This window comes from Catharus ustulatus, chromosome 5 (assembly GCF_009819885.2).
Source record: "Catharus ustulatus isolate bCatUst1 chromosome 5, bCatUst1.pri.v2, whole genome shotgun sequence".
Lineage (NCBI taxonomy): Eukaryota > Metazoa > Chordata > Aves > Passeriformes > Turdidae > Catharus > Catharus ustulatus.
The window spans coordinates 41,630,783-41,657,940 of record NC_046225.1 but is presented as its reverse complement, the minus strand read 5'-3'; the positions used below and the strand labels follow the sequence as shown (position 1 = coordinate 41,657,940).

Genomic DNA, 27,158 nt, shown 5'->3' with positions numbered 1-27,158 from the left:
TCTGCCAGTGTCAAGGGGAGATGATAGCCAAAGACCTAGATAAATCCCATTCTTGGTAAATAAGTTGACTATATACTTAGAGAACAAAAATCTCCATAGAGTGAAATTCAGTGCCTACATAGGAAGAATACCGTTTTGGAACTATGATGCTGGCCATTCCACCAGGACAGTTTTGGTGACTGGCAAACTAAGGCAAGAGAAAGAAAGGAAAGAAAACTTTATAAACAAATCTCAGTTATCATCACATACTTATTGCAGCAGGCCATAATGAATGGACTCAATCAGACATCAAAAAGACTGCTTGTAGGAACAGTTGGGCAGAAACGCACAAACAGCCCTTGATTTATTCTTGAACAGTGTGCAAGGACCTTGCTCAATGTTACTACTGCAGTATCTCTACAAGCATACCTTTCGTGTATTGAAATTCAGCTTTACTGTTGAGTGAAAGAAGCCTAAAATATGAAATGTGGGGCTCCAAATGAGTTCTCACTTCAGAAAGAAATCTTGGAGCCACTGTGGATAAATCCCATGATATATACAAACCCAGCATTCACCAGCTACCATAGATGCAATCAAAAAGCTGAAGAATAATGGGAAGTGTCAGAGCACAAGCCAGAGAACATGAGCATGCCACTGTATCACTCCTAGTTTAAGTAGATCCTTCCTGAGATTTCCTTAGCCAGGGTTATCTTTGCACTTAGTAACTCTTCTGATATTCAAAATATTCTGTGGCAGTAATTCCTCACTTTAATTAGCAGCCTGTTAGCATACAAAAAAAAATATAAGTTCACATCCACCCTATTAAAATGTTTTGCTAAGCAACAGCTATTAGCCACTATCAGAGAAGAGGTCCTGGTTTAGACAATCTTTTGGCTGAATTTGAACTATCCTGGTTTGCCAGGAACAGGCTGTCGTGGACTATGCAAGTAATTAAAAAAATACAGTAGTGCTAATTATGCTTTGCTTTATTACAGTATTTATTTTCATTTCAGCAAAGAAAGAATATTACTGATCCCTTCAATCTTGCTCATGGAAACCTGGAACTCCTCTAAATAATTAGATAGGAGCTAATAAAACTCAAAACTTAACCAAGGAATCTGTTCAATACAGACCCATCTAAACTAAAGAGTAAACAGTGACTCTTCCTGTTACTTATTCTTCCTACAGTGATAACAAAGCATGGCCCACCTTGTTCATGTATAATAGTGACACTTTTTTTCCCCAAGAAGTTAGGCTTATTCCACCCACAGAGAGCTCTGAGTTCCCTCTCCTCACAAAGTCATTAGGAGTTTAATTCAGACTAAGATCTGCTTGATGCATACACTTTCCTTGTGGGTTGCTAAAATGTAAAGAAAAATCCAGTCAAACACAGGGGAAAATAAAGAGTGAGCCTTAACGAGAACAGAAATAATTTCCAAGACTCTGAAAAATCTGTATTAAAAGGAAGATAAGTAATAATCATCCCATCATGTCAATAGTACCTAGCAGGGAAAATACTCAGGTTTGCCTTGATGCCATTAGGATTTCCTATGGAGAATATTCCCATTGGGATCCTTAAGATGCTCATGTACACAGCATTTGAATAATCAGTCCCAGAAAGAGCTAAGAATCAAAGGAACAGCAGACACTTTTATTAATGAACCGTGCTTATATTAATATATGAAATATATTCTACCCAGTGTAGGATCAAGCATAAACACTAACCACAGCATATTAAACAACAACAACTGACATAACTTTAATTATATAACCACTGAGCCTAGTGAGATGTAGATCACACTACCTGCAGCCATACTATAAATGCAGCACAAGTCCTCAGATAACCTAATCTCCCACAATAAACAAATACAGCAGAATAATACTTGTGCCATTCCCTGTAGCTGTCAAAAATTTTAATGGCTTGCCTGGAGATTAGTGGATTGAAAGGGAAGTAATACTTCTTCTCTTTCCAGGTAGCTTACAAAGGAGACTTTCCCTAGTTTTGTTAGGTATACTTCCATTTTTAATTTGGTTTGTTAAATTTTAACCCTCCTCAGCCACAGTCAAAGACTGAAGTGAATATACATTGTAGTGAAGCATATAAAATATACAGGCCAATCACAGCAAAACAAGTGCTTGGCCAACTCCTTCCTCGTGCATAGCTGCATAATGATGTCCATAAAGGCAATATGAAAAAAGGAAATGAGAGAGAGAAAAAAGCAACAAAATATCAGCATTAGTTATTTTCCCCCAAAATCATTCCTTCTACTTTAAGCCATCCTATTAGATTGTTCTGCTCCAATTCTTTATTCCTTTTCCCCACAAAAAGCTATTACTGTTTTCAGTCTGAAGGAGCAAATTCTTTTCTCTTGTTCTATTTACATGCATTCCTGTTCACCTTGTTCTTCTTCCTCCTACTGCTCCATTACCTGCTTCTGACTCTTGCTGTCATATGTCACATCCTTATATGAACTTTAACATTTACTGAATCTGTTTTAGTCTACTACTGTGCTTTTCATGTATTTTCATTTTTTTCCCCTACATAATCTATTTTTTTTCTCCAAGTTTTTTATGCTTCCACCTAGTTTCTTCTCTTCCTCGTTTTGTTTCTCTTCATGTTTGCACATTTCTCTTTTTTCCTTATCTTGTAATTCCTTGGCCCACCTGAACTTAATTCCCCAAACAAGCACATTTCTGCTGGGATCTAGGTCAGACTTTTTAGGCCCCTAAGTATGGAAAACTGCCTCAAAACATATAATATATAACAGAGAACGATGACAAACCAAATGATGTGTACAGTAATAAACAGTAGCACAGTTTTAACTGTGTTACTTATTTTCCTCAGCAAGTAAATGCTGCTGTTATTTATAGTTTGTGGTATCTAAGATCCCAGCTGAAGTAGGGATATGAGAGCAAAGAGTCAACCAGCAATTGCAGAGGAAAGACACATTCTGAAATGGAAAGACCCAGATGACTTTATCTTCATCCAGAGGCCCTAATGGAGTTTCTATCTCTTCTCTGAATCTGAAGGTGTTAAGCAAAAAGAATTGATGAGAGAAGGGGAAGAAAGACAGACAATAAAAGCATTATGCTGATTCAATACTGGACTGCATTCACATTTAGTCTTGTTTGCTTTTTTCTTTCTTTGTTAATGTGATTCTGGAATCATGTTAAGTCACAGCCCCTCTAGCTTTCCTAGACTACAACAATAATCATAGACTGATTCCTTAGGTTAGCAGTCCTGTCTGAATCTTGCTGCAGATTGTTACCTGTCACCTGAATGACAGACTGTGTGGAAAAAAAAAAAAAAAAGACTACTAGGAGCATCTGTCAGTTATGTGAGCATTCAAAGGCTACAGAGAGATAAGACCTCCGTAGGCTGGGCAACCAATTGTTTCCAGCAATTGCATCACAGTTCAAAATGTGAGCTCCTAGTTCTGCCTATTCTCTTCAGACAATTTCCTTGTGAGGTCACTGAAATTTTGAACTTTTTTTCCCCCCTCTACAACAGTTCACTGAGTTGAAACGATGATTTTTTTCCATTATAAAAGAACACTGCAGGGAAACAAAGGTGACACCTATCTTTTTCTAAGTACTCATCTCACCTGTCACACGCAGCTTGTAAGGCTTTGCTGGTATGCCATAAAGAAGCACTGAAGATCACGGCACATCCTTACAGACCTAAGAGCGAGTCACAGGTGTGCATGGTTCTCATGGCAGTATTTAATCACCTGACTGAAAATTCTCTGTTCCTCAACATGTTCTCCCCAGAGCTAAAGATCCAGTTGGTATCTCTTACCTCCTTCGTTGTCCTTACTGTCAGTGCAGAGAGTTTCCATGGCTACATCACAACCTGCTCCCCTCCATCCTGGCTGGCAGACACAGTGCCAGCCATTTTGGTCCAGTGTGCATCTCCCATTGCTGTTGCACAAACCAGGGCAGCCCTCTGTTGAAACAGACAAAGAAAAAGCACAACTGATTTAAATATTGTAATAATATAAAAAGAAAAAAAATACAAACAAGGGACACTTATTGGGAACAGGCCTTAAGAACAGCACAAATACTGTAATTGCACATGGAGTGGAACAGCAACATTACCTGGGGAACGTAATTCTTAACAAAGTGGCATCTTTGATTGGCCTGACACTTCAGACACCACTTACCTGTACAGGCAGGAAATAAATGCATCAATCCTCTAAATACCTGCAGGCCAGACAAAATTAAGTTTGGTTTTTTAAAATTTTTTTTCAAAGTAACAAGAGATGAGTGCATAGTGCAAATCCACTGTGTAAAATGATACATTTTTCTCTGTTCATAGATCATTATTTGCTCTATGCAATAGTGATTAATTACTGGAAGAAATTATTAAATTCCCTGTTATTATGAACAAATCCCTCCAAATTCTTAAGCAGGAAAATGAGTATGATTTCAGGCAAATAATAAAAGAGAAGGTTAACTTTATCTGGTCTCAGAGTTGCCGTGTATTCATGTGAAATTACAGTGCGTTAAATAATTGCACAAAGTATAGGCCAGTTTTAATGGCTATACTTTATGCCAAAAATACATTCCTTTTCACAGAATAAGCAAAGCCCAGGAATAGTGAAGCAGCTTAGCATCTATTCTAACAAACATTAGGATTCAGGCTGCATACGGATGGGACAGGACCAACAGGATTTCCAACTTAATGTAATAGCTGTGCGTATTTGATTACTTAGGACGGACAAAATGAAATACCATAAGGACCACAATAAACATTGATAGACTGAACAAAAACACGGTAGTGACGTGCTTCAAGACAGATAGCAGAGAGTGATTTTTTGTGACAATCTCCCTAAGGCTTTTGTGCTGTTACCTTTATATCCTATCTTGTCTGCTTTTATGGCCAAGGAGGGAAAATTTGGGAAACAATTAACATAATTTAATATATCCAAAATCGATAATTGTTTTCAGTCTAACATTGCATTAAAAAAAAACAGTATCTGTCACTTCCCAGTGATGAAATCTGGCATGCAGCCAACATGATCTGTATGAGGATGACAACGCTATAAATATGTAGATTTTGGTGTTCCTTATCTATGACTATGATAAGACACTGACAGAAGCAAGTACAAATATGGCACTAACTAACTTATCTACAAATCAGATATTTCTGGACACAACAATTTTCTGTAAACTTTCATCCAAAAACCCTAAGTAACTGGGAACACAACTCTTCACTTTTTAGAACACTTATCTTTGTCAACTAACTTACTTTTGGTTAAGCTTAGAGTGGTTTTTCAGAAGTAAGTTGCTTTTTTCTTCTAAAGAATTTTGAATTTACTGACTCCTTTCAACCTTGTAGCTCCAAATTACAAACATACAGAAAAAAGTTATAAAGAGTGCTTAACTCTTGTCAAATCACTTGTAGAACACAGAGAATCAGCCAAACCTCTTGTGAAGAAGGAAGGGAATTCTACAGTTCCGGATGTTGTGAAATTAGTCTTGCTACTTTTATTCTTTCAGACTGCAGCTGCTAATAGTATTTGTTACTGTACTGTGATCTATTTTTTTCTTAGCATTTGTTCTATTTGACTTACGGAAGACTTACACATATAACTGCAATACTAACAAAGCAATTTAGAAGTCAACTGGGTACACTCAGGACTTATTGTGTGAAAGCCTGGATATTGCCATCAATATTGCCATATTCTAATGAAAAAACACAAGGAATAGAGGAAAATATTCAGGGAAAGAGGGGTAGGAATATTTTAAACATTTTTCTAAAACATTTTTTCACCGTAACTGAAGATACAAGAATTTTTGCTGTTTCATGTTACGCTTTTGCATCCTTTAACCTCTTAATTGAAAATGTTGCCTAGACTATAAAATATTTTTCTAGACTTATACAAGATACAAGTAATAATTTCCTATAGATTTTCTACATTCAGATAATCAAAGGCTTAAAAGCCTTGGGAATTCTATTGATGTGTCAGTATATAAACACACAGATTTCTATAATTAATCTGGTCTTTAGAACTAATGAGATTCATTCTGTGACAAGAATACAATTTTGCTTTGTTTCCTTAATATTTAGGGTTTTGTAGGTAGAGTTCCAAACAAAATGTTCCAAACAGCAAATGAATACTATCTTCAGTTATTGGTTCAGATTAAATCTAATACATGTATACAGTTTGTACATAAATCTATAATTACTGATAAAGTGTTACCATACAACAGAAGCAATATTTTGAGATGAGTTGAAAACCATATGATTTATATTTATAATCCATGGAATGTATGTAAGAGAAGATTCTTTTGCCCAGACTACTATGTTTTTAACTATATAATAATGTAAAAAAAAACAAATAACCATGTAGATAAAGGCATGTCAAAGAGCAAATATACAGTACCTTTCACTATCTTATCCAAATAGTGAGCTTGAGAATTAAAAAGGAAAAAAACAAAACAGACAGACATTTCAGAAGTGTCACATGAAACAAGAATTGTTCAGAATTCACATGCAAATCAAGCAGGTGTGCCTGACATGAGAGGTTTTACATTACAAAATCAAAATGTATTTCAAGGCTTTTAAAAATTCAAAAAATTCTCTTTTCAGCAAACATCATCATGAATCAATGAAACTGTTTTAGACAGTAGGCCTGCAGAAGCTAAAGGGAAGCTACATTTCTGAGACTACATTTTTTTTGAGTTCTCTTCACATGCTTTGATTTTTTATAACAAAAATATAATCAAAGCTAGTTTAAAAGTTAAATTTTCAACACAACCTAAGAGCAATTCCTTAGCTTATGAGCTTTAAAACACTAACCATGTGGTAAGATTTTTGATTTGCAGGTCACTCATGACTCTGACAGCATAACCAGCACACTATCTTAATTCTCAACGGATTAACAGGATTTTTTAGGAAATTTTTTTTCTTCTGCTTCAATTCAATCACAGTTATTCTTCTGAGTACACAAACCAAGTATGTAAAATAAGCTGTATTGTAAATATGGGGTGGAAGAGGGTGTAGTGGGGTTAGTAGAGTGATGATCCATTTCATTCTGAAAAGTAGGTGAGAATTAAACTTAGGCTTTAGATGTATAAAAATAAATAACATGGTATGTACAAGAATAGCAAGACTTCTTTTTGTAAGTTATGACACTTAAGTTTCACAAAGGATTTGTGGAGGCAGATGGATGAATGACATACAGAGCATAAGATGGATTTCAAGCAGCAGGGCCTACTTTTAATACATGAGACACAGCACAGATGGGTAACATATTCCCTCCTTCCTTCCAGGAAACAGACATCAACTGCAGTTGTGTGAAAGGGGTTAATGCCATATAGAAAAGCCACCAGGTCCATTGCAGGCTACCAAAGCCATCCACCCACACCCAAGGGGATGGGAGACTACAGACCACTGCAGTGGGGACACGCCAAGCTGAGCCAGCAACGCTGGATTCAATCCCCTGGTTTTGCTGGGAACAAGGTGTCTCAACACAGCCCTCACAGCCTCTCTTTCTTTGAAAATTTGACTTTCCTAAATCCCTGATGGATGAAGGTCCCTGTGTGGCAAGTTTTGTGTCACTGCTAGGATTCCCTCGGTTGGGTAAAAAAGGCCTTTCCAGCTACAGCCTTTCCTCCAGTTTGGATGAACAGAAAGAAAGCTGGACTCCAAGGAGGGAGGTGATATATATCAGGAGGCACAGCCACTGCTACAGCTAACAGGAGGAAATTTTCTAGTTCCTTTTTCTTGAAGAAAATGTCAGGTGTCCACTACACAGCTTTTGTTTTGTTTTTCCCCTATAAGGGTAAGGTTAATGCAAGACATAGTATGATGAAAACATCAATTACAGAACATTTAGAGCAGCAGCAACAAACTAGGCAGCTTTTCTCATTAGCCACAAACAAAAAGAAAAATGATACAGCTACATTTCAGGGTGGATCAAATTCTTCTCTTATTCATCCAGTGTCATTCCCCTTGCTCCTACACAGCTTAAAACATGCTGTAGTATGTGTGGAGAAAAAAAAGCCTCATTTCATAAAATGAAAGCAATCAGGTCTGTCTGGGGAATTCATGTGTCCACCAGTAAAACATTAAACGCCTCTGCAAGTGTAACGGTAGGTAACAGAACATTAAAAAAACCTTCTAGGCAACTGAAAACAGTCCCTGCAATCCCAAGTCCCCACATGCTACTTATTTTCAGAATCCATTCTTCATTAAAAAACTCCCAAACAAACAAACAACAACAAAAACCAACAAATAACCTCCCAAACACAAGAGTGATTAAGAAAATGCTCTTTTAAGATTTTTTTTATACAGCAGTCTCATAAGAAGTCAGCTACAAACCACAAAACTCTAATGCTCAGAAAGCAAGTTCTACCTTCCAGCATCCTTTTACTCACGGCCAGTTGACATTGGGGACAATGTTAGAAACTATTTTGGTTAATATGCAGCATTGTAGAAAAACCACAAAGCAGAAAATGAATGACCAAAACTTGTCTAACTTTGTGATGTAGTTTAACTAGCCATGCTGTCTTCCTTATCTTCACAGCACTGCAACTGAAAGAGGAATGAACCTGTGTAGAAATACAAAATATAAGCCTTTCCCCCTCTCTGTATAGAGAATTCCAGGTGGGATTTAGAGCACTTCAGTAGGATGGAGCATCTCAGCAGGTGCTCCTTGGCAAGATATTTACACATCTGGCACATAAAGGTTATCTTATGTCCTTAAAAAGTCCAATAACAGATCAGACAATATATATCTACAAGAGTTTTCTTGCAGAGTTTAAGACTATGCCATTTAAAATCTTGCTATTATGTCCAGGAATAGGAGAACTTAATACAACTCCAAGTGAAAAAAGAAGAACAACAAAAATGAAGATATAAGATTTGTACATTTTCTAGGCTACTCAAAGCCCAAGAAAATTAAAGTAGCATTCAAAATTCATACAAAATAAAATAGAAATTATGCTATCAATTTGTGTGGGAATTTATAAAAATATGTGGCAGATAAATGATTTTACAAAGAAACAGTAACCGTCAGGCAAATTCACACTTAACACAGCATATTTCTTAACCAGTCAGAACCCTGACTTTTTTTTTTAAATTATTTAATGTCTCCCATTAGTTTCCTATGAGAGATGTAAGTCAGTGTCTTCCTTATTCATACACTATTTCCTCCAGGTATGACAGAATAGCCTAAGAATAAAAGTACATATTAAATCCATTTATTCCAATCAGCTTCCATTTAAATCAGCATGAGTCACATACCCATTGATTTGATGTTCCTTAATTGGTCCTTATAACACCGCTTTATTCTGATTATTCTGTCATATGGGATTACAATGGTGACATGCTTCTAAATGCTATATAGTGAATTTATATCTCTATTAGTTTAAATCATTATCCCCCATCAGACATCTTCACCCATCATAATCTTTGTAATCTGTACACTAGACTGTAACATGTCCTATGTTTTTGTAATGTATATATAGGCCTATTACAGTGTCAACTCAATAGCTCAAGAGTCATGAGTTACTTTGCTGTAAGAGTAGATTTAACCTCATAGCACCACCAGACATGAAGCAAAACCATAAATGAACGTGGCCAACGCCATATTGACCTAGATCAGTCTAAATAAAAAACTGGGGTTTTTTTAAAGTATTTTTTTTACTTTTGAAAGTGCGAGTCAAACCCTTGCCTTCTCCACACTAATACAATCAGCTTTCTCCCTTCCTTAGTGCATTACAACCTCTTCCTCTAAAAGAAAACAGGAGAAAATAGAACCAAAGTGAGAAGGGGGGGGAAAGAAAAGAATCAAAGGGGGAAGAAAAGAAAGAAGAGATGATGAAGAAATAATTTCATTATAGGCAACAATGTAGAATGCTGTTCTGCTTCTCAGGGAGCAAGCTCTGCTTTGTTTCCTCTTCTCATCTCCCACAACTCCTTATTGCAGTTCCCTTTCCCTGGTGAACAACTGCAGAAGTATCTCTGCTGCTCACACAAACTTCATGCCCTCAGATACCCATCCTCTACAGGAACGTGTGAACGACATAACTTGCATCAGTCACATTTACACTTCTACATAACCTTGAACCAAGTATCACACAGGGAGACAGCAGGTTTGTCTTGGAATGAAAACTGACCATCAGCACACTATGCTATGTTGTTACCATATTGTTTCCCTTAAGCTTTCCACACATTTGTCTGTTTGTTTAGAGGTAGAAAGTTTTAATATCTTCACTTACTTTCATTAATTTTTGTATTTGTATAAACTTTGTTTACAATTCATATGCCAAAAACCCATGAACATATTAGAAGAATACCATGTCAATGGCCATGTCAAGCATCCAAAATTTAGGCAATGATGGGTCTATGGCTACCTGTACAACTTCCATCCACTTCTTCCATTGTGAATGTGCACAGCTCACAGTCCTCATTCAGCGCTCATTCTCTCACAAACAACAAACACCTGATGCCCTAGTAGCAGGCACACTATGCTAACCTAAACAAAGAAGCAACAGCTCTCTTTCAGACTTTCCTATCACCTTCCTCCCTAAGTCACAATTATTTAGCATACTATCTTCATACTACTGGTATGAAGAAAATACATTCTTACCTCATTTCACCAGTAATTAAAGCATAGAAACAACAGTGAAAAATCTCCATTCACTTGGCTACAAGCACCTATGATGTGATTTTCTGGAATACTTAGAATTACATAGTATTTCATACATGAACCAACATTTTAAGCAACTCACAAACATGCAAATCTTGTTCCCAGAAGGTGAAGAACAATCAGAGAGACTTCTTTAAAGTCTGGATTTGTGAGCAACTAACAGAAAATACATGTTAAAATCAAGGGTGGAATCCAGGTCTTCAAAATCATCCTTAACCAGTTCATCCTCTGCACCAGACTCTTATGAAAATTACTCTTTACTCCCTGTAAAGCCAAGCAGTAGCAGGGAATGAGCCACCCACTTTATCAGTGGTTTCACAGGCATTTGCCAGCAAAAAACTTACAGCAAGCTTTAGGGAGAATATAGTTTGTAAACAAGTTTTGGTGCTTGATTTGGGGGAACTGGTACAAAACTCAGAGCTGACAGTTGTGGTCTGACTTCTCTAATCTACTCAACTCAGTCCACACTGGTTTACTCCTCCTGACGTGGCTACCAGATCACCCTTATTTCCTCTCCTTTCCATCCAGCCACAGTTTAATTATTTTGACAATTAAACCACCTTTTGAACATAAAATGCCAAATAACCCTTGTAATATTTAAACCCAGCATTTCTTATCCTACTCACACCAAACCTAGGGAATAGCATACTGATTCCTTTAGGCAAATGCTTTCCCTCCCAAAGAATGACTAAAAAAAGCATCCATATGCTAATTCTGAGGAGCTCCATGCCTCCACCAAAAAACTTACAGAAGTCCAGAATTCACAAAATTTTAAAGCTACTCTTGTAGCCTGTCTTCAGAAAGGTTTGCTCATGTCAAATTCAGCATCTCCTACAGTGTGGTCTGCCTCCCAAACCGCTTCCTAACTTGAATTTGTGCAGCTGATTATTCTTCAGCACAGAAGCCAGCATTTGTTGAATTGCACCTTATTTTTCTGCATAGTCTGTGCTATTTGTTAAAGTCATTTTAAATTCTTGTCCTGTCTTCCAAAGTGCTTGGGGGCAGCAGGCTTTGGTATCATTTGCAAATGTAATTCTTTCTATTCATCACTGAACAGTACTGAAAGCACATGTTCTTCCACTGTAAGCAGCTCATAGTCGTCATCCATTCTCTGAGTTTGTAAGAACCTTGTCTTAGACGTACCATATGTTCAGAGCATTGCTGCCAATAGACAAGGATTACAAACACTCTTCCCTTTTGATACTTTTTTACTCCTAAATTTCCCTTTGCCCTTCTTGTAAAGAAGAGCACATGGGTGGAATTATACTTTCACACAATTTTACTTCTTTCCCTCTTTACACAGGCCAAAACACTGTCGTCACCCTGAACTCATACCTTCTTAATTGCTTATGCATTTTAAATATTTGTAGAGGGACCTGACTTCACTACAATTTATCCTTTGCCAAAATTGCAACTGTTCTTTGCAGCAATCATTTATATGATTTATATACAAAGGCACATAAGCCCATTTTCCTTTAGATTTTTTGTTCTGGAGACCATCTCAATTTTACTGTAAAGTGAGATTTCAAATCATTATTACTGGAAAGCTACATATGTATTAGGATAAAAGGTTCAGTTACTTTTAAGGATCTAGTAGAGACAGGAAATTTGGAACTACTGGTAAGATCATGAGCAGTGTTGTTTCCTACTTAATATTAGTTTAGCTGGAAGAGGATTTAGAAGAAAGGATATATGCCACTAAGGAGTTAAAACTATCCCACATGTACAGGCTGAAAAAGTTCAGATGCCCATTTGAATCAACAAACATGTGAAGACCTGCCTCAGATACAGGTAAAAACTTGACACTTACACAAAGAACCGTATGAAAGATAAATTTAGCTTGAAAACACATTAGGGCACAGATCAGGATGGGAAGCATTATTGTTTCCATCTTTCTCCCTGACTGAAAGTGTTTATGGAATGTGGTCTGACCAGACTGCTACAATACAATGCACAAAAGCACTTACTCTCTGGCCACTTCAGCTCAAATAAGCTTGGCAACATGCTTTAAAATTCTTCACATCTCAGAGGATTCTGCTACTTTCTGAAAATGTGCCTAACTTGAACTTCACATGTGGTCCTCATTTAAATGCAAATTAACCAATTAGCAATTTAAAGTATGCTAACAGTTAATTTGTATTTGAGATACTTGGTCTTGAAATGTGTTAAGGCCTGACCAATAACTCACTTTTTTTCACAGTTCCAAAAATGCATTCTCTATCTTAAGTTCACCTGGTAATTGAGTATTTTTATGGTTACCAAATGTACAAATATTTGGCATATTCAGAGCTTGCCTGGGAAATTAATAACATGCCCTTTAGGCACAGGAAACAGAAAGTCCCGATTTGTTCTAAATTTAATGAAATCTTGTTAAACTGCGATTATCATTCCTCTGGATGCCAAGAAAGTAATGATCTCTTCCCTGTAGGCTTTTTGCATTGAGGGTATAGGTATAAATACCGTTGTTAAATCCCAACTGCAAAGCAGTCAGGTGTTTTGAAAGTTGGGTTCCACTCACAATACTGTGGTGAACTAATTGATATTGGATATAATTAGTTTTGAATATTTGATTGATTTTATCTGATAAAAACTGTTTGAATGTCAAAGGTCATACCTTCATTCAATCTTATTTTTAAGATGAAACTTGTATTCAGGTATGATTGCACAAATCCATAACTAAAGAAAACCATAAATTTAGGAATTTTGATAATTACAGAATATATTAATACAGAAGTAATTATTAAAATTTGAGGGACAAAAAATTTCAAAATAATCTTAAAATTTATGAAAAATTCCTTAATGCGCATGCATTAAGGTACACTAAATATGTGACACATTAAACTGCTCTGAAATGTGAATATCCTCAGGAATTTAAACTTCCAAGAAAAGTGAGCCATGCTTGGCAATTAGCATCAACACTGAAATGACAGTGAGCATCATAATACTGATTATCTGTGCTGCTAACATGCAAATGTAGAGAAGAAAGATCAAGCCCACAAACAGGATCCTGACTTACTGTCATGCCCATGTGTCAAAAATGTATAGTGTAATGATATACAGCCATATCAAGTTTTCTATAAGCATTTAGTTTAATTAACTGAAGGAACACATTTGTCTTTACTTGCTCTCTGATCTTATAGAGAGATAAAGTGTCATTTCCCTGCAGTCATATTTGAAATCTGTAGTATAAGGAGCCCTAAGCTAAACACGTGCTGAAGGGAACAGGTGCAGGCCATATAATTTATTGGAGGAGATTCTGTCTTAGCATTCCCCAACACTTGCTGTACTTCTGTGCTAATGCTGATCTGGTCACATGGAAAACCAGTAGCACACTGATGCCTTCATGTTTGTCCCCAGTCAGAAAACCATTTTAATCAGTCACCAGAACAGTCTGTGCTAAAGGAAACACACTTATGGGAAAGTGCTCTAGACTTATTTTTTTTCATAATTCTGAATCTCTAAACCAGATGACATTCCTGATTTTCTGTCTAATATAGATGAAACTAGAAATTCCTTGCTGAGGAAAATTTATTCTTTTGGTTTGATTGATTTGAATGTCATGCAAAGAAAAAGGTTAAAATTTGCTGTTCCTTGTTTTTTGTTTTCTCAACTAAATTTTAGGGGAAATTCTTAGAAAATTAGATGCCAGTTCTCACTGGAATATAAACATAAGCTGTACACTCCTCGGTGAACAACTGCTGGCTTTGATTTTCAGTTCTGCACACCAGGTAAAGCAGCCTCATGCAGCACTCAAAAGTAGCATGGAAGTACCATGATGCTAACTTTAGCCCTCCTGAGGGATTAATATGAATGCTTAATGACATTAATCCACTTTTAGCTCATTTATGTTTAACAATATGCTTTCCATGCATACATATACAAATATTAATTTTGGATTGAAAGATAATCGTTCAACATGATAACAATTAAACAGCTGTAACCTGTCTTGTGTTAAATAATGGAGCTACAGGCAAGCTTTATAAACAGATGGTCTTACCCACCCATGCTTAATGTTAAAGACTTTTTAAAAAGAGGTGTTGACAATTCTGAACAAGTAGGCATAGTTTTAATGCAAATTGGCAAATTTGCAATTTAGATTGTGCTAAAACTAATTTAGTCTATAGAAAAAATTAGGCTGCATTGTAAAAGTGAGTTGTTACAAAACACATTGAAATAGCAGGTTCCCCACCAACATAATTATTTACTAATTTCATTCAGCTAACAGAGTTTAATGGAAAAGCAGCTGGAAAAGTATTCATATTTATGGGCTTCCTATGACAGTTACCTAATATACTCATGGTACATGACAGCTATATCACAAAAAATAATAGACTTTCTGAAGTATTATCTGTTCCAATCTCACAAAACAACTACTCAGACAGGAGAGGGTCACTGAACTCATTGCAAGCCAGGACAGGAAGGAAACAAAAACATACTTTAGCACAACTCTACTATGAAAACTTAATTACTGAGCAAATTTTCATCCAGGCTACAACCTGGGCATCAGCTGTGCATCTGCTGTCTTGTATCCCACTGAGATGCAGGTTGAGCTTCAAAAAATAATATATGGATGCTCACCTCAGACCCATGAATGTCACTTGCAGACCAAATAAGCAATGGACAGGTGATTTTCCATAGCTCTGCAGTGAACTGTTGAATTAACCCATTCTCACGGGGATACAGGAAATCGTAAAACATTACACTAAAACATGTTAGCCTGTTGTGACAGGACAAGGGGCAACGGCTTTAAAGCAAAAGAGAGTAGATTCAAACTAGGCTTAAGGAAGAAGTTTTGTTCTACGGGGTGGTGAAACACTGGAACAAGTTGCACAGAGAGGTTGTGAATGACCTAGAAGCATTCAAGGCCAGGCTGGATGAGGCTCTCAGCAAATGAGGCTCTAGCAAATCTAGTTGAAGATGATGCTGCTTTCTGCAGTGGGGGTTGATCTGTAAAGGTCCCTTCCAACCCAAACTATTCCATGATCCTATGAATTTACGACTAAAGTTCTCCAGAGGGAAGAGATTATAAGCATTTTAGGTGCCTTACATTGTTTAGTACTTGAAACATACATTGCCTATATTTAGTTCAAGCCTCTAAGCTGCTAAACAATAGCACCAAGTTTAGAGTTTTGCTAATTCCTATTAGATTCATTCACCAGAATGCTGAGCATATACTTATCTCTGAACATCTTTGATATAAATATGTGGCACTATGCATTTAGAGCAAAGGCAGTGGCTCAAAAGTGTGGCTGACATCAGATGCGATATGGAAGTTGCACTGCTGTGCCAAAGACCCATAACAGAACAGTGGGTATCAGCAATAGACATCAGGTTTACTGCATGAGTCCAAACAATCTTTTCCACCTTACCACCCACATTGATTCAAACAAATAGACCTCTCCTCCTCCCTGATTTATTTAGTCTACTCTTTTCTCTATCACTTTTCTCTATCACAAAACAAAGGATATAAAATTCATATGCATATTATTTCTCCAATCCAGTCTTGTCATCTTCAGCCTTAGGGAAATCCTGATGTTTAACCCAGATAAGCAGATGTCTAAATTTTTTTGGAACAAAAAAAGCAAGCCTTTGCAATCACCTACAATTTTTCTTCCCAACACCCTGAAGTACTGAAATAAAAAAAAAGTTTAAAAATGAAATAGTTATATGGTAGTTATCAGAATTTCCTCTGACTAAATTCCATTTAAATATTTTGAAGTATATGTAAAAATCAGCATAATTCAAGTAACCTAAGATTTAAATGATTAATTAGAAAGAAATACAACTAAGAACTACCTCGCTTTAATAAGGAGACAGGTTCATCCTATGTTTTAACACATGTCAACTTACAACACAAACAGTGGGCTAACTGAAAACGAGACTGGACAGATAGTTATCATTTAAGAAAGCATAAAAATTGTAAGCTGAGGTACAAAACCGTTTTTTTAGGCATTTTGAATGGCATTCATGTTTTAAAAAATACTATAAATTCTGTGATCAAATGAGTTATGGATTCAGATGATTCAGTATATATTCCAGTTAGCGCCTCTGTAAGTAATGCACACGGAGATCTGGAGGGCTATTCCTTTCCCAAGAACTGAGTAAAGTGAATTGCCCTGAAGATCTACAGTTTCTTTGGAACATTCCTTTCTCAAAGAAGCTGTTAATTCTGGCTGTTGCACTTCATAGGGCTTCCAGCTAATAGCTGCAACAAAGAAAACACATTTGCATTTCTAAAATACTTCCCCGTACTGCAGCTAAATGGTTAATGACTTTTAGAAATAAGAAGGGTGCAATTGTTTATTTTTAGACATATAAAGGGAGAGTGAGTAGGAGTCTTTCATACACATAACACAAATTATGCAAATATTCTTCTACTAAGTAGAGAGTTGTAAGTAGCATAAAATGCCTGGGTTACAAATGGAGGGTGATAATAAAAAATAGGTTTGCATAGAGAAACATTCTAAAGTCCCTTGTGTTTTGAAATTTATTGCTCAGAATACTGTAGACTAGATGCGAGAAAAGCAAATTGACTCTTCATCTGCCAAGCTAAGGAGGCAGCAATTTTTCCTCCACTAAGTTGAAATACTGTTGGAAATGAGCAATAAAATGACCTGGCTTCTCTGTAACATGGGGCTCCTGAAGAAAACAGCTCTAAAAATATAAATGTAACAGCAGGCTAAAGCCTGTAACCTCATTACTTGCCTTGGAGGCTGTAAGGGCAATATAAACAAATCAAACTATCTTTACAGCAGCAGCCACAAAGTAAACACCTATTTAAAGAATAAACAGGTGGGAAGACAGACCTGCTTGCCCAGTGTTGAGGAAAAACTTGTTTATGCTTAATATGTTGGAAAAATTGTTCAAGAGCAGTTCATCCGTGTATAACTACAACCCTTGAAATGCTGCCAAGGTCAGTGAGACCAACAGCAGAGTGATCTGCTGAGTAATTGCTCGTTGGCAAGTTAAAGCAGTCAAGGGAAAGGCTTTATCCTACTTCTAAACATTTATTTTCTTTTATTGTTCAGAAAGCAGTTCTCTCCCCACCTCTCTACTCTCTTTGTCAGCATGTTTTCTGGAAGCGCCTCAAAAATGTTAACCCTATAGATTCTCCCTGCGATTCTGCAGATGCATTTTGATTACCGCTCCTTCATATGTTTGTGCAATTTCATTAGTAAATAACAAAACCCTCAAACTAACCAATCAAATTTTAAAAATCAATTGTGATTGCTGTAAAAAAATACTTCTCAAGTCAATCTTACTACTTTCACACCTGACTCCCTTGTAAAAAACACTCATCTTCTGGTCGCAATGATCTGGGAGCACAGCTTGGGTTTTACTATTTTCTAGGTACTCATGTCCCTGTTACGGCTTAGCTGTGCTAACATATTCAGAGTTAAAGGCCTTCCAAAACTTCCATCAAAGTTAAAATTTCTCCAGGCTCTTTTTAGCTTGTTGCAAAAGCAAACGCTACATTTACATCCATCAGCTCCACTGCAGTTAGACTTACTGTCTGATCCTGTTGCTTCAGCTACATCACCTCTTTTAACCATCTCTCCTCCATCTATGTGGGGTATTTTACTTACTGGACTTTTGATTATTCAGATTATTCATGATTTCCTCATCACTCAGTGTTATGCTTGCCTTTGTCTGACCTTTGTCTGTTGCCAATTGAATCCACCTCAAAGTGCTTATCCATGATGCCTCTCATTCCTGGGAGATGTGCCCCATAAATACTTCAGTCATGTGGTTAGTACTGTCACAGCCTCTAATGAGCTTCATGCAATGCTCTCCACTCACCAAAGTACAAACCAGTCATCTGTTACATGTAGATCATTGCCAGTTCCTTTGCCTGTGCTTCCTACCTGTTGGCATGCAGAAGATTTTCTCTGTGGCTCTGCCGAGATAAAGATTGTTTGGATAGGACTCTACTCCACTGTTACAGACCTGCAGCATCTTACACAAAGGGGAATTAGTGTGGAAGGGAATTTCTTAGCACTACAGCTCCATGTTCTCTTAGTCCTCCTATTTACACGCATGATTTCTCATGCTAGCTCACTGTCAAAGCCACTGTAGTGGAGAAGGATATCCTGCTCTACATGTGGACTGTAAATAACTGGGCAAGAAAAGCTCCACTGCTAATGGTATAGTAACTTCCAAAGGTTTTCAGGCATTAGAACTAACTTGGTTACAGAAACACAGAATCTATAATAAAGATGGCTTCTTCTCAATTAGGTTATTACACGTCAGAAATTCGATAGTATTCTAAAATAGAACATTATATTGACAAGAAGATAATCTTGGGCAGTTAGATCATATTCATTAGATGGTGGAAGTGATATTTTTATGTAGGCAAGTCACTTTTTAGTGTTTCTTCTCTTTAAAAGAGGAAAAAAGAAAGAAAAACAATAGGAAGCTTCATTTCCAAAAGACATAAAACTATCACATAAAAATAGAAAAGCACAAATCAAATAGTATATTTACAATTCAAAATAAAAGTAACCCCCTCCTCAGTGAAAGGCAGTTAAAGGGAAAAGATTGAGGAGGAAATTCTTCCACCTTCTTAGCATGGCAAACTAGGTATAAAGAACTGATGAGCAATTATATAACCACTTCCTTTCTTAAAATATTAACTCTTTTTCACAGACTGACACATGCAAATATTCTTTTTGAAGAAACACTCTTCAAAGCAATACACTTGTTATTGAGACGTGGCCAGCAGCAGCGCCGGCTGTGAGAATTTTGCAACGAGGGCAGGGTAAAGCATAGGCAGCCTACCAATGGTACAGTGCTCTCCGTTCCATCCCTGGCTACATTCACACTTGCCGTCCTTACAGGTGCCATGCTCGGTGCAGCGGGGGTGGCAGGCCCGCTGGTTGCAGGCTGCGCCCGTCCAGCCCTCCTCGCAGCGACACGCGCCGCCCACGCACACGCCGTGCGCGCCGCAGTCCGCCGAACACATCTCTGCAACACAGGTGACACGGGGAAGGCAGTCAGTAGAAGTGCTAAATTTTAATTCTACACGTGAAGAATAAGAAAGGCAAAATCTTTGAAAGTTAAATCAAAGGAATTTATTGTGAAAGACATTTTCACCCAAGATTCAACAGAACAGAGAGCACGGAGTTGTATCTCTTTGCTAATGCTCTTTCAGACATCAGTGATGTTTAAGTGCTCTCTTTTGCTAGCTTGCAGTAATTTTCAAACATATTTCTCTGTGGTCACTTAAGTTTTAAGAGTAACCTTTTGCATCTTAGATTGTATGGCACTCAGACCTACCAGAAGTTACACTGTACTCCCAGTGGGGAAATGTAACAAATACCTGGATCATTGTCTGTTGTGAGTGAAAATCTAGTATGACGAAGTTCAAATTAGCAAGGTTTCCCCTCCATAGTCCCTGCTTTCTTTCAAAGTTAAAATGTGCCATTTCTGACACATTTTTCATTATAAAGGATCAGCCTTAGTAAGACAAATTAGCACTATGCTCACACACACACATCTGTAAAGTATAAAAGATCATTTTACTCTTTGACTTTCAGTGAATTTGTATAGTGTATGACAGCCATGAACAGTCTGGTTTCAATAATACTTTGACAAAAAAATAAATCAACATACAGCAATTTAACTTGTCATTTACATATAGTAACAGAATCTTGTATCTGATAGAATAATTGAAAAATATGTTAACAGCCAAAGGTAGTCAGAGGTCAAACAACACATATTAAGTCTCAGCTAATACAAGATGATAATTTACACTGCCAGATTTTGCATTTACTGTTTCGGTTCATCTAGTCAGACTCCAGTAAACTTTACTTCTGCTAAGTAGAAAACAGAAAAACAAAGAGATACAGTCCAGGCTGAGGGACTTGTTTAGTTCTTTGGCATACAGCTGGTTGTAGCCACGTATGGTTCATACAAATGATGTATATAGGATTTTTTCCTTGTAAAAGACAGCAAGTAGTTCAGTAATAAAATAGAATTATTTTTAACAGCAAAAAACCCCTTGTGTTCAGTGCAAGAAAGGTTTCCAGTTCCCTGATCAACAGTATTTTACTCCCCGCTGTCTCAAAGTGCTGTGGAGCATTAAACACAGTATCAAGGAGCTGTGACATTTTCTGTAAGAAACAGCCCAAAACCTTTATGGAGAAAGACAGCTGTAATTTCCACCCAACTTCCCCCCCCACCTCAACGATATAGCATTTTATATCTACTTTGAATTATATTTTTGATTAAAAGATGCAAGATGGTTTGATTAACTTCAGAGTCACAAAACGTCACTGCAGCTCCAAGAAAGAAAGGTTTATTTCTCTTCAATCTAATCAATTTTTCATTAGGGTGAAGGTGTTTATCAGCTTTTAGCACACTAGCTTTGAGCAAGGTGCGTCAATCTTTGTAATGAATTTATTAATTAGAGTTAATTTAATTGAAGTGGAATTGAAGGGCTAATTAACGGACAAACTGCTGATGAAGATAGAGGAAAGCTCTGCTGATTTCAAACCTATAAAAGTCTCTGATGGAAATAACTCATTCTTTTCTTCATCTTACAGCTTAACAACATGTTTGTGGGTAAGACTTACATTTTTGGTATACTTCTCTGAAGGTCATTTTGCACAGCTTCAGCAAATAATCTCTGCATGTTTTTACAAACATTATTTTCTGAGTCAGACACACTTGAGATATTTGAGATCAGAAACATTTTATGTTATTTTAATGACAAATCATTCCATGAAACATAAGTAAAAGATGGAGCATAACTGGTCATCAAAAGAAGCATAGAAGATGTGTCAGTAAATAGAGGATCCATGTTTTGCCTCAGAACTAGACAGGGTCTAACACAAATAGCCATTTTTAGTGCTGGAAACAGAAAAGGATATTTTCTCCTAAACAAATTTCACAGAAGACAAAATTTTCTACTCTTTGTCACTTTCTCTTGCATGTTTGGAACTCTATCACTCTTGTATGCATAAGCCATTATGAAGTATCACAGATCCTGGTCAGGAAGTACATTTGTTTTAAAAAGATGGTTCCTCATGAAAAAGTTATATTTATTCATAAGCTGGCATAAACCCAGCCAGCCCATGTGTTCAGTTTTCATTAACAAAACGTCTGAGTTCTTAGATGAACTGGTTTAGACAAATACATGTCTCACAGTTAGACATCATTACTTTTTTGATATGTGGCTACTAAACAAGATTCTAAGAACTCATATTTGTCAAAAAGCTGCTGTCATACTTTATAAATATTTAGATTCTGCTCTGTGTGCTAGTACCTCTAGTTTTCTCCTTTTGTTTCTGAGCTCAGACTATGGTTTTAATAAGTTCAATTCCGTATTTCAACAAATTCCTCTGCTTCTTCACTCCTACTAACCCTTTCCACCCTGGCAGCCTGCACCCTGCCTTGAAAGCTGTGTAATATTTATTCTTCCATTCCCTTTGCCTTCCAACTTGACTGCTATCTGTTTTTCAGGAAAATTACCTCAAATTAGCTTAGGAGAGATTAGGAGAGATTCTTAAAATGTGAATGTCCCTGGTTTCACTAGTGTAGTTTTAAGTTTCTAAGTAGATGTATTAGGAAATATCCATATCATGCAAAGAACATTCTGAACTTGCTTCTGAAATACCTGAAGTTACCAGATGAAGGCAGCTAAAACATACAAACAAACACATTGATTTTCAAATCCTTCAAACTCATCAATTATTTTGAACCTTTGAATCAATTTACAGTTCATGCTGGAGTCAACTCAAAGAGATCAATCAGCTTAGCAGGTCAGGTCCTAACACAATAATGTCATTAAAATGCTGCTATTCAAGTCATCAACATTTTATAAAATGCCAGTGCTTTTAACTCTTACCATTGGAGCAATCTGGACCTGTCCAGTTGGGGTCACAGGTGCAGCTACCAGTCTCTTGAAGGTAGGTGCCATGACCAGAGCACTGGTCAGAGCACATTGTCTTCAGGATTTCACAGTTGTTGCCACCCCAGCCCGGGTTGCAGTGGCACTCGCCGTGGATGCACACACCATGGCTAGAGCAGGCTGGGTCCAAGCAATCCGCTGTAGGGAGATGACAAAGCTCAGCTTGAACCTGTCAATCCTAACAGTTATCAACCTGTACGTGCCAATGGTACTTTTGGGCTTAATTCACATTTCAAATATGAAATTTAAATTATGAAATATGCCTTATGAAGTAGGTAGTATTACACACATCTTGAAAGTAAACATTAGTAGGCTGAAGCTGAGAAGTTCACTTTTCTTTCATTGCAATGAATGAGGAAAAGACAGATTGGAGTAAGATCTCTTTGTGCCAGCCTCCCTTCTCTAGCTACAAGGTACATCACTCTTTGTTGTCACTTCTTGCATAGCTGCAGTTTTCCTTGCAAGAACACCTCCCTTTAACATCACTTTCTGAACCTGTAAATTTTGTGTGTGCACATAACTGACATCAAGACAATTACAGGTTACCACTGAATCAATGGAGAATCTTTCAAGGTTTGCTCATTTTTCTGAATTACAGCAAGATTGGCTTTGGGTCTTGGGCAGCTGATCTTGACTCTGTCTAATCATAATGTAGTAAGTGCTGGATTCTCTGCAGCACTATTCCCTGGTACGACTGACCCAATCCACTCCTATACAGTTTTGACAGCTATACAGGAACCCCAAATTGTTTCAGAAATGAATGAGTTGAGTACTGCCTATCTATCTTAATTCACTTGTGCTTTAGATGATGAGATTTAATTTAGCAATTTGACTCAACAAAGTGTTACACTTGTAGGGTCAATGGTCTGAAAATTTAATTCCAGAGACTTAATTGCATTACTTTGAATGTAGAGATCAATAAAATCAATTTGATTGGGGAAGAAAATAGCAGTTTTTACTCCCTAAAAAAATAGAATGGAAAATGAACCACATTTTGCAGCACACCAGAATGAATATTATTATGCACATCTCTGGAATACAAGATAATGCATCATTTTTTCCCCCTGATGCATTTGAATCAGCACTTTCCACAATCTGGTCAGTGGAAAAGACTACTAACAAATGCAATGAATTAATGATTACTCTATACTTAGAAAATTCAGTAAGAATTCCTACATATGTGTTTTATGTGCTTTCTTCTTAGCTGATTTCAGCCAGACAAAACCCAAATATACTGGCAAGCAAAAACATTACATGCACATTACTTTGGATTTTTCCACTTCTTATTTGAGAATAAATAGACCACAATAATTCTGTAGAATTCACTGATGCTAGTGATTCCAGAACTTGATTTGCAGTATTGTAAAATGATTTTTGAAGAAACAGGGTTAGTGCATATGATCTAAATCTAGAAAAATGTACAGAGCCAGATGTGCCAGCTGTTAACCTGACCAACAACAGCTGGTGCTGGCACAAATATTTACTCATTTACCTTCTTCACAGTTTTCTCCTTTGTACCCAGAGTTGCAGGCACAAGAGCCCATGATGCAAATGCCCCGTCCCCCACACTGTGGATCGATGCACTGACTTGTAGGCACGTCACACTCGGTGCCCTTCCAGCCACTGTAACACAGGCAGCGTCCTTTGGAGTACTGCCCATTGCCACTGCACAGCACCGGGCAGGCTGCTGTGAAACAGAACATGGCACAACAATCAAAATAAAGATCTTCACCAAAGTTTATAAAGAAAAATGAAATGTTGCTTTTCTGATGGATTTGTCTTCATGCTCACTTAAAATGACTTGAGAAAAGCATTGGGTTGCTTTACCTCTTGAACAATCGGGGCCCAGAAACCCAGGAAAACAATGGCAGGATCCAGAAACACATTCACCGTTACCATGGCAATTTCGGGGGCATTCCACCACAGACTCTAAAATGAAAAAGAGAAGGATAATTCACAGGTGCCCACTGCATGAAGTACCTATCATTTGAGCCACTACTAACTGACAGCTTCTTCTTGCTCCAAGAAGTGTTTACATTTGTTTTGCTTGAAGAGCATGAGTAGTTGTGATTTTCTGCTGCTGATGCTCCCGGTATCTTAGGACATTATATTCCAACAAAAGGGCTAAAATTTTAAGTGTAAAACTATATGAGCTCCATACTTAAAATCTTTAATAAATACTTCAAAACAGCATTCTCCTTTCAAAAACTATTTCACTAGAAGTACTTATGCCTTAGACTAAGAAATTAAAACCCTTATGCCTTAAATCAAGAAATTAAAATATAAACTCTGTGTTTTATTCTGAGTAGCAAAACAAACACATAAATGGAAAACCTGCAAAAAAAAAAAAAAGTCAGATCACTTAAATATGAAAACCTATCTATGAATTCCTAAAAAAACTGACCCCAAGCTAGTGTTTGGTGAGAGCTTTAAAGATTATGCTTACCTATAATTATGGTATTAAAAGACACCTGCTCTGCATTTTTCCCATCATTATAAAAGGCCAGGTGCCAGATGCCAGAATCCAAATACTGGATAAAACCTGCCTCGTGGAGACTGACAGACCTCGCCTGCCGTCCTGCTCGCTCCGACTCCAGCAGGTTGCGTTGCTCCCTTGCAATCAGCCGGCTGCCATCCAGGAGCTCCACAAAGTCATACTGCAATGAAGCACAGACGGGAGCTTGGCAAGTCATGGGATAACCATGGCACCACCCATATGCTTATATGCAGACCAAGAGTTTCCTTTTGGAGCAGGGAAGCAGGAACTGAAACCAACCCTTTCTAATTTTTTTGCTCCTTGCTAAGCATTCAAATAAAATTACCAACTAGTTCTCATGCTTATTAGAATGACTTTTTCGGTAGAAAGTGGTCAACAAACCCATTACACACACTGGGGGAAGAAAATAGCAATTGAAATGAGTCTGCAGGCATGACAGGCACCTTAATTACAGGTGAGAGCTAACTTTCAAACTGTGTTACATACATATGGGATAATAATAATAATAACAATAATATCCAATATAAATAATCTACTTTTCTTCATTTAATTTCAGATAAAGGATAAACTGCTCAATTTCCCTTTTGTACAGTCTGGAATTCTGGAGGAAGGAGAGCAAGAGTTTTATGGAAAGTAGAAAACATGGTAACTATCAAAAACGACAAACTGACCAAGCCCCATGGTACCTCAGGTTTTAACAACTATTATGGGGCTTGGAAAAATGTAGCAGCATCTTACTGATAAAAACAAGCAAACTCACAACACAGGTTTTTATGCATGTTATGCATGTTTATGCACCTTAACTAGGGCTAACAGCACCTGGAGGGCTAGAAGTGCTCCAGGCCCTACACTGATTTTACATTATCTGGAGTCTGTTCTCATGGCTTGAAAGTTGTCTTCTGCATGTTGAACAGGTAAAGATCAATACGTATAGAGCAAAATTAAACAGGTTGGAAAATTGAAGAGCATTTTTGCTTGTGGCAGAGGGTCTCTACTTTTACTGCTAAGACTGTTCAAAGTTTCACTTCTACTGTGACACGTTTATCACATGAAGTAAACTGTAGCACATAAACATTCAAACTTTCCACATGTTCAAGATCTCTCTCAAATGAAATTACATTCAGGGCCTATTAAAGTAAAGGCCAGCATATGGAACTACTGATTCACCTGAGCTGGGATAACATCAGCTCCCAGGACCAGGGGATCAGTGATTTTACAACCTGACTTCTGACTTTCAGAAACAGCTCCTGGGACAAAAGAAAATATGATAGCCTTTGTCCTGGAACAAGGACACATGTTCTTATGTTCTCTTCTTGAAATTGCAGGCCAAAATTCAGTGGTATTGTAACATTGCTCCTCCCCAGTAATCACAATCATCTTCCCACCAGCCAGGATGTGAAGGAAATGCACAGTTAATATGACTCTATCAACACCCAAGACACTTTTCCAGCTATGTCTGAATGAGCAGAACAGAACATAATGTAATTAGGATGCGCAGAAGCCGGTGCCTCAGCAGCTTTGTATGTGCTGCACCACATGGAAACAAATGCGATCGTTTTGGGAGAGCAATTATTCAAAACCGTTCAACACTCTCATTTGTCAGAGAATTAAATATTTATCTTATTTTGTGAGAGAGAGAAAAACAATTTTGGCTTTTTTCACTCCTGCCTCTCTGGTGGTTTTAATATTTTTAAAGGCTCAGGGAGCTCTGAGTTTTAACAGGTCATCCATAGACATTAGCTATGACTTTGTAATTTGTATATGGCAAGAGACCACTTTTGTAGAAGGACAATTTCAGATTAAAATTGTATTTTTGATACAGGAACAAGTGATTACACCACTTGATGGGCCACTAATGGCTAACAAGCACAGTACAATTCATGATTTTGTATTTGTAATGTAATAAGGACATATGCTGTTATCAGAACACCATTTTAGACTACACTTAAAAAGCCATACAGAAGGGAATTTACCGTTCATTCTGTCCCCCAGCAAAAAACATTAATTGATCTTAACTAACACTTTTAAAGGCTGCTTTTTTATATTTGGGACATGGCAACAAAAAGAGACTGGAAAAACAATTATCTTCATAACCACAACCATACCAATT

General features: G+C 37.2%; 1 protein-coding gene across 18 annotated transcripts in view; it reads right to left on the bottom strand.

Moving 5' to 3' along the window:
• Positions 1-27,158, bottom strand: part of TENM3 (teneurin transmembrane protein 3) — a 1,396,736-nt gene that overhangs the window by 63,409 nt on the left and 1,306,169 nt on the right. For 14 of the 18 annotated variants that reach the window (XM_033060171.1, XM_033060177.1, XM_033060178.1 and 11 more), the window contains 8 exons: positions 24,998-25,208; positions 24,379-24,480; positions 24,044-24,238; positions 22,489-22,689; positions 19,419-19,604; positions 6,369-6,395; positions 4,832-4,852; positions 3,779-3,925 (listed from right to left, as the gene is read on the bottom strand). In XM_033060171.1, coding sequence (XP_032916062.1) covers positions 3,779-3,925; positions 4,832-4,852; positions 6,369-6,395; positions 19,419-19,604; positions 22,489-22,689; positions 24,044-24,238; positions 24,379-24,480; positions 24,998-25,208 — 1,090 coding nt within the window. The remainder of the gene's footprint in view (positions 1-3,778; positions 3,926-4,831; positions 4,853-6,368; positions 6,396-19,418; positions 19,605-22,488; positions 22,690-24,043; positions 24,239-24,378; positions 24,481-24,997; positions 25,209-27,158) is intronic. The other 4 variants (XM_033060188.1, XM_033060182.2, XM_042779270.1 and 1 more) reach the window with 3 other exon arrangements.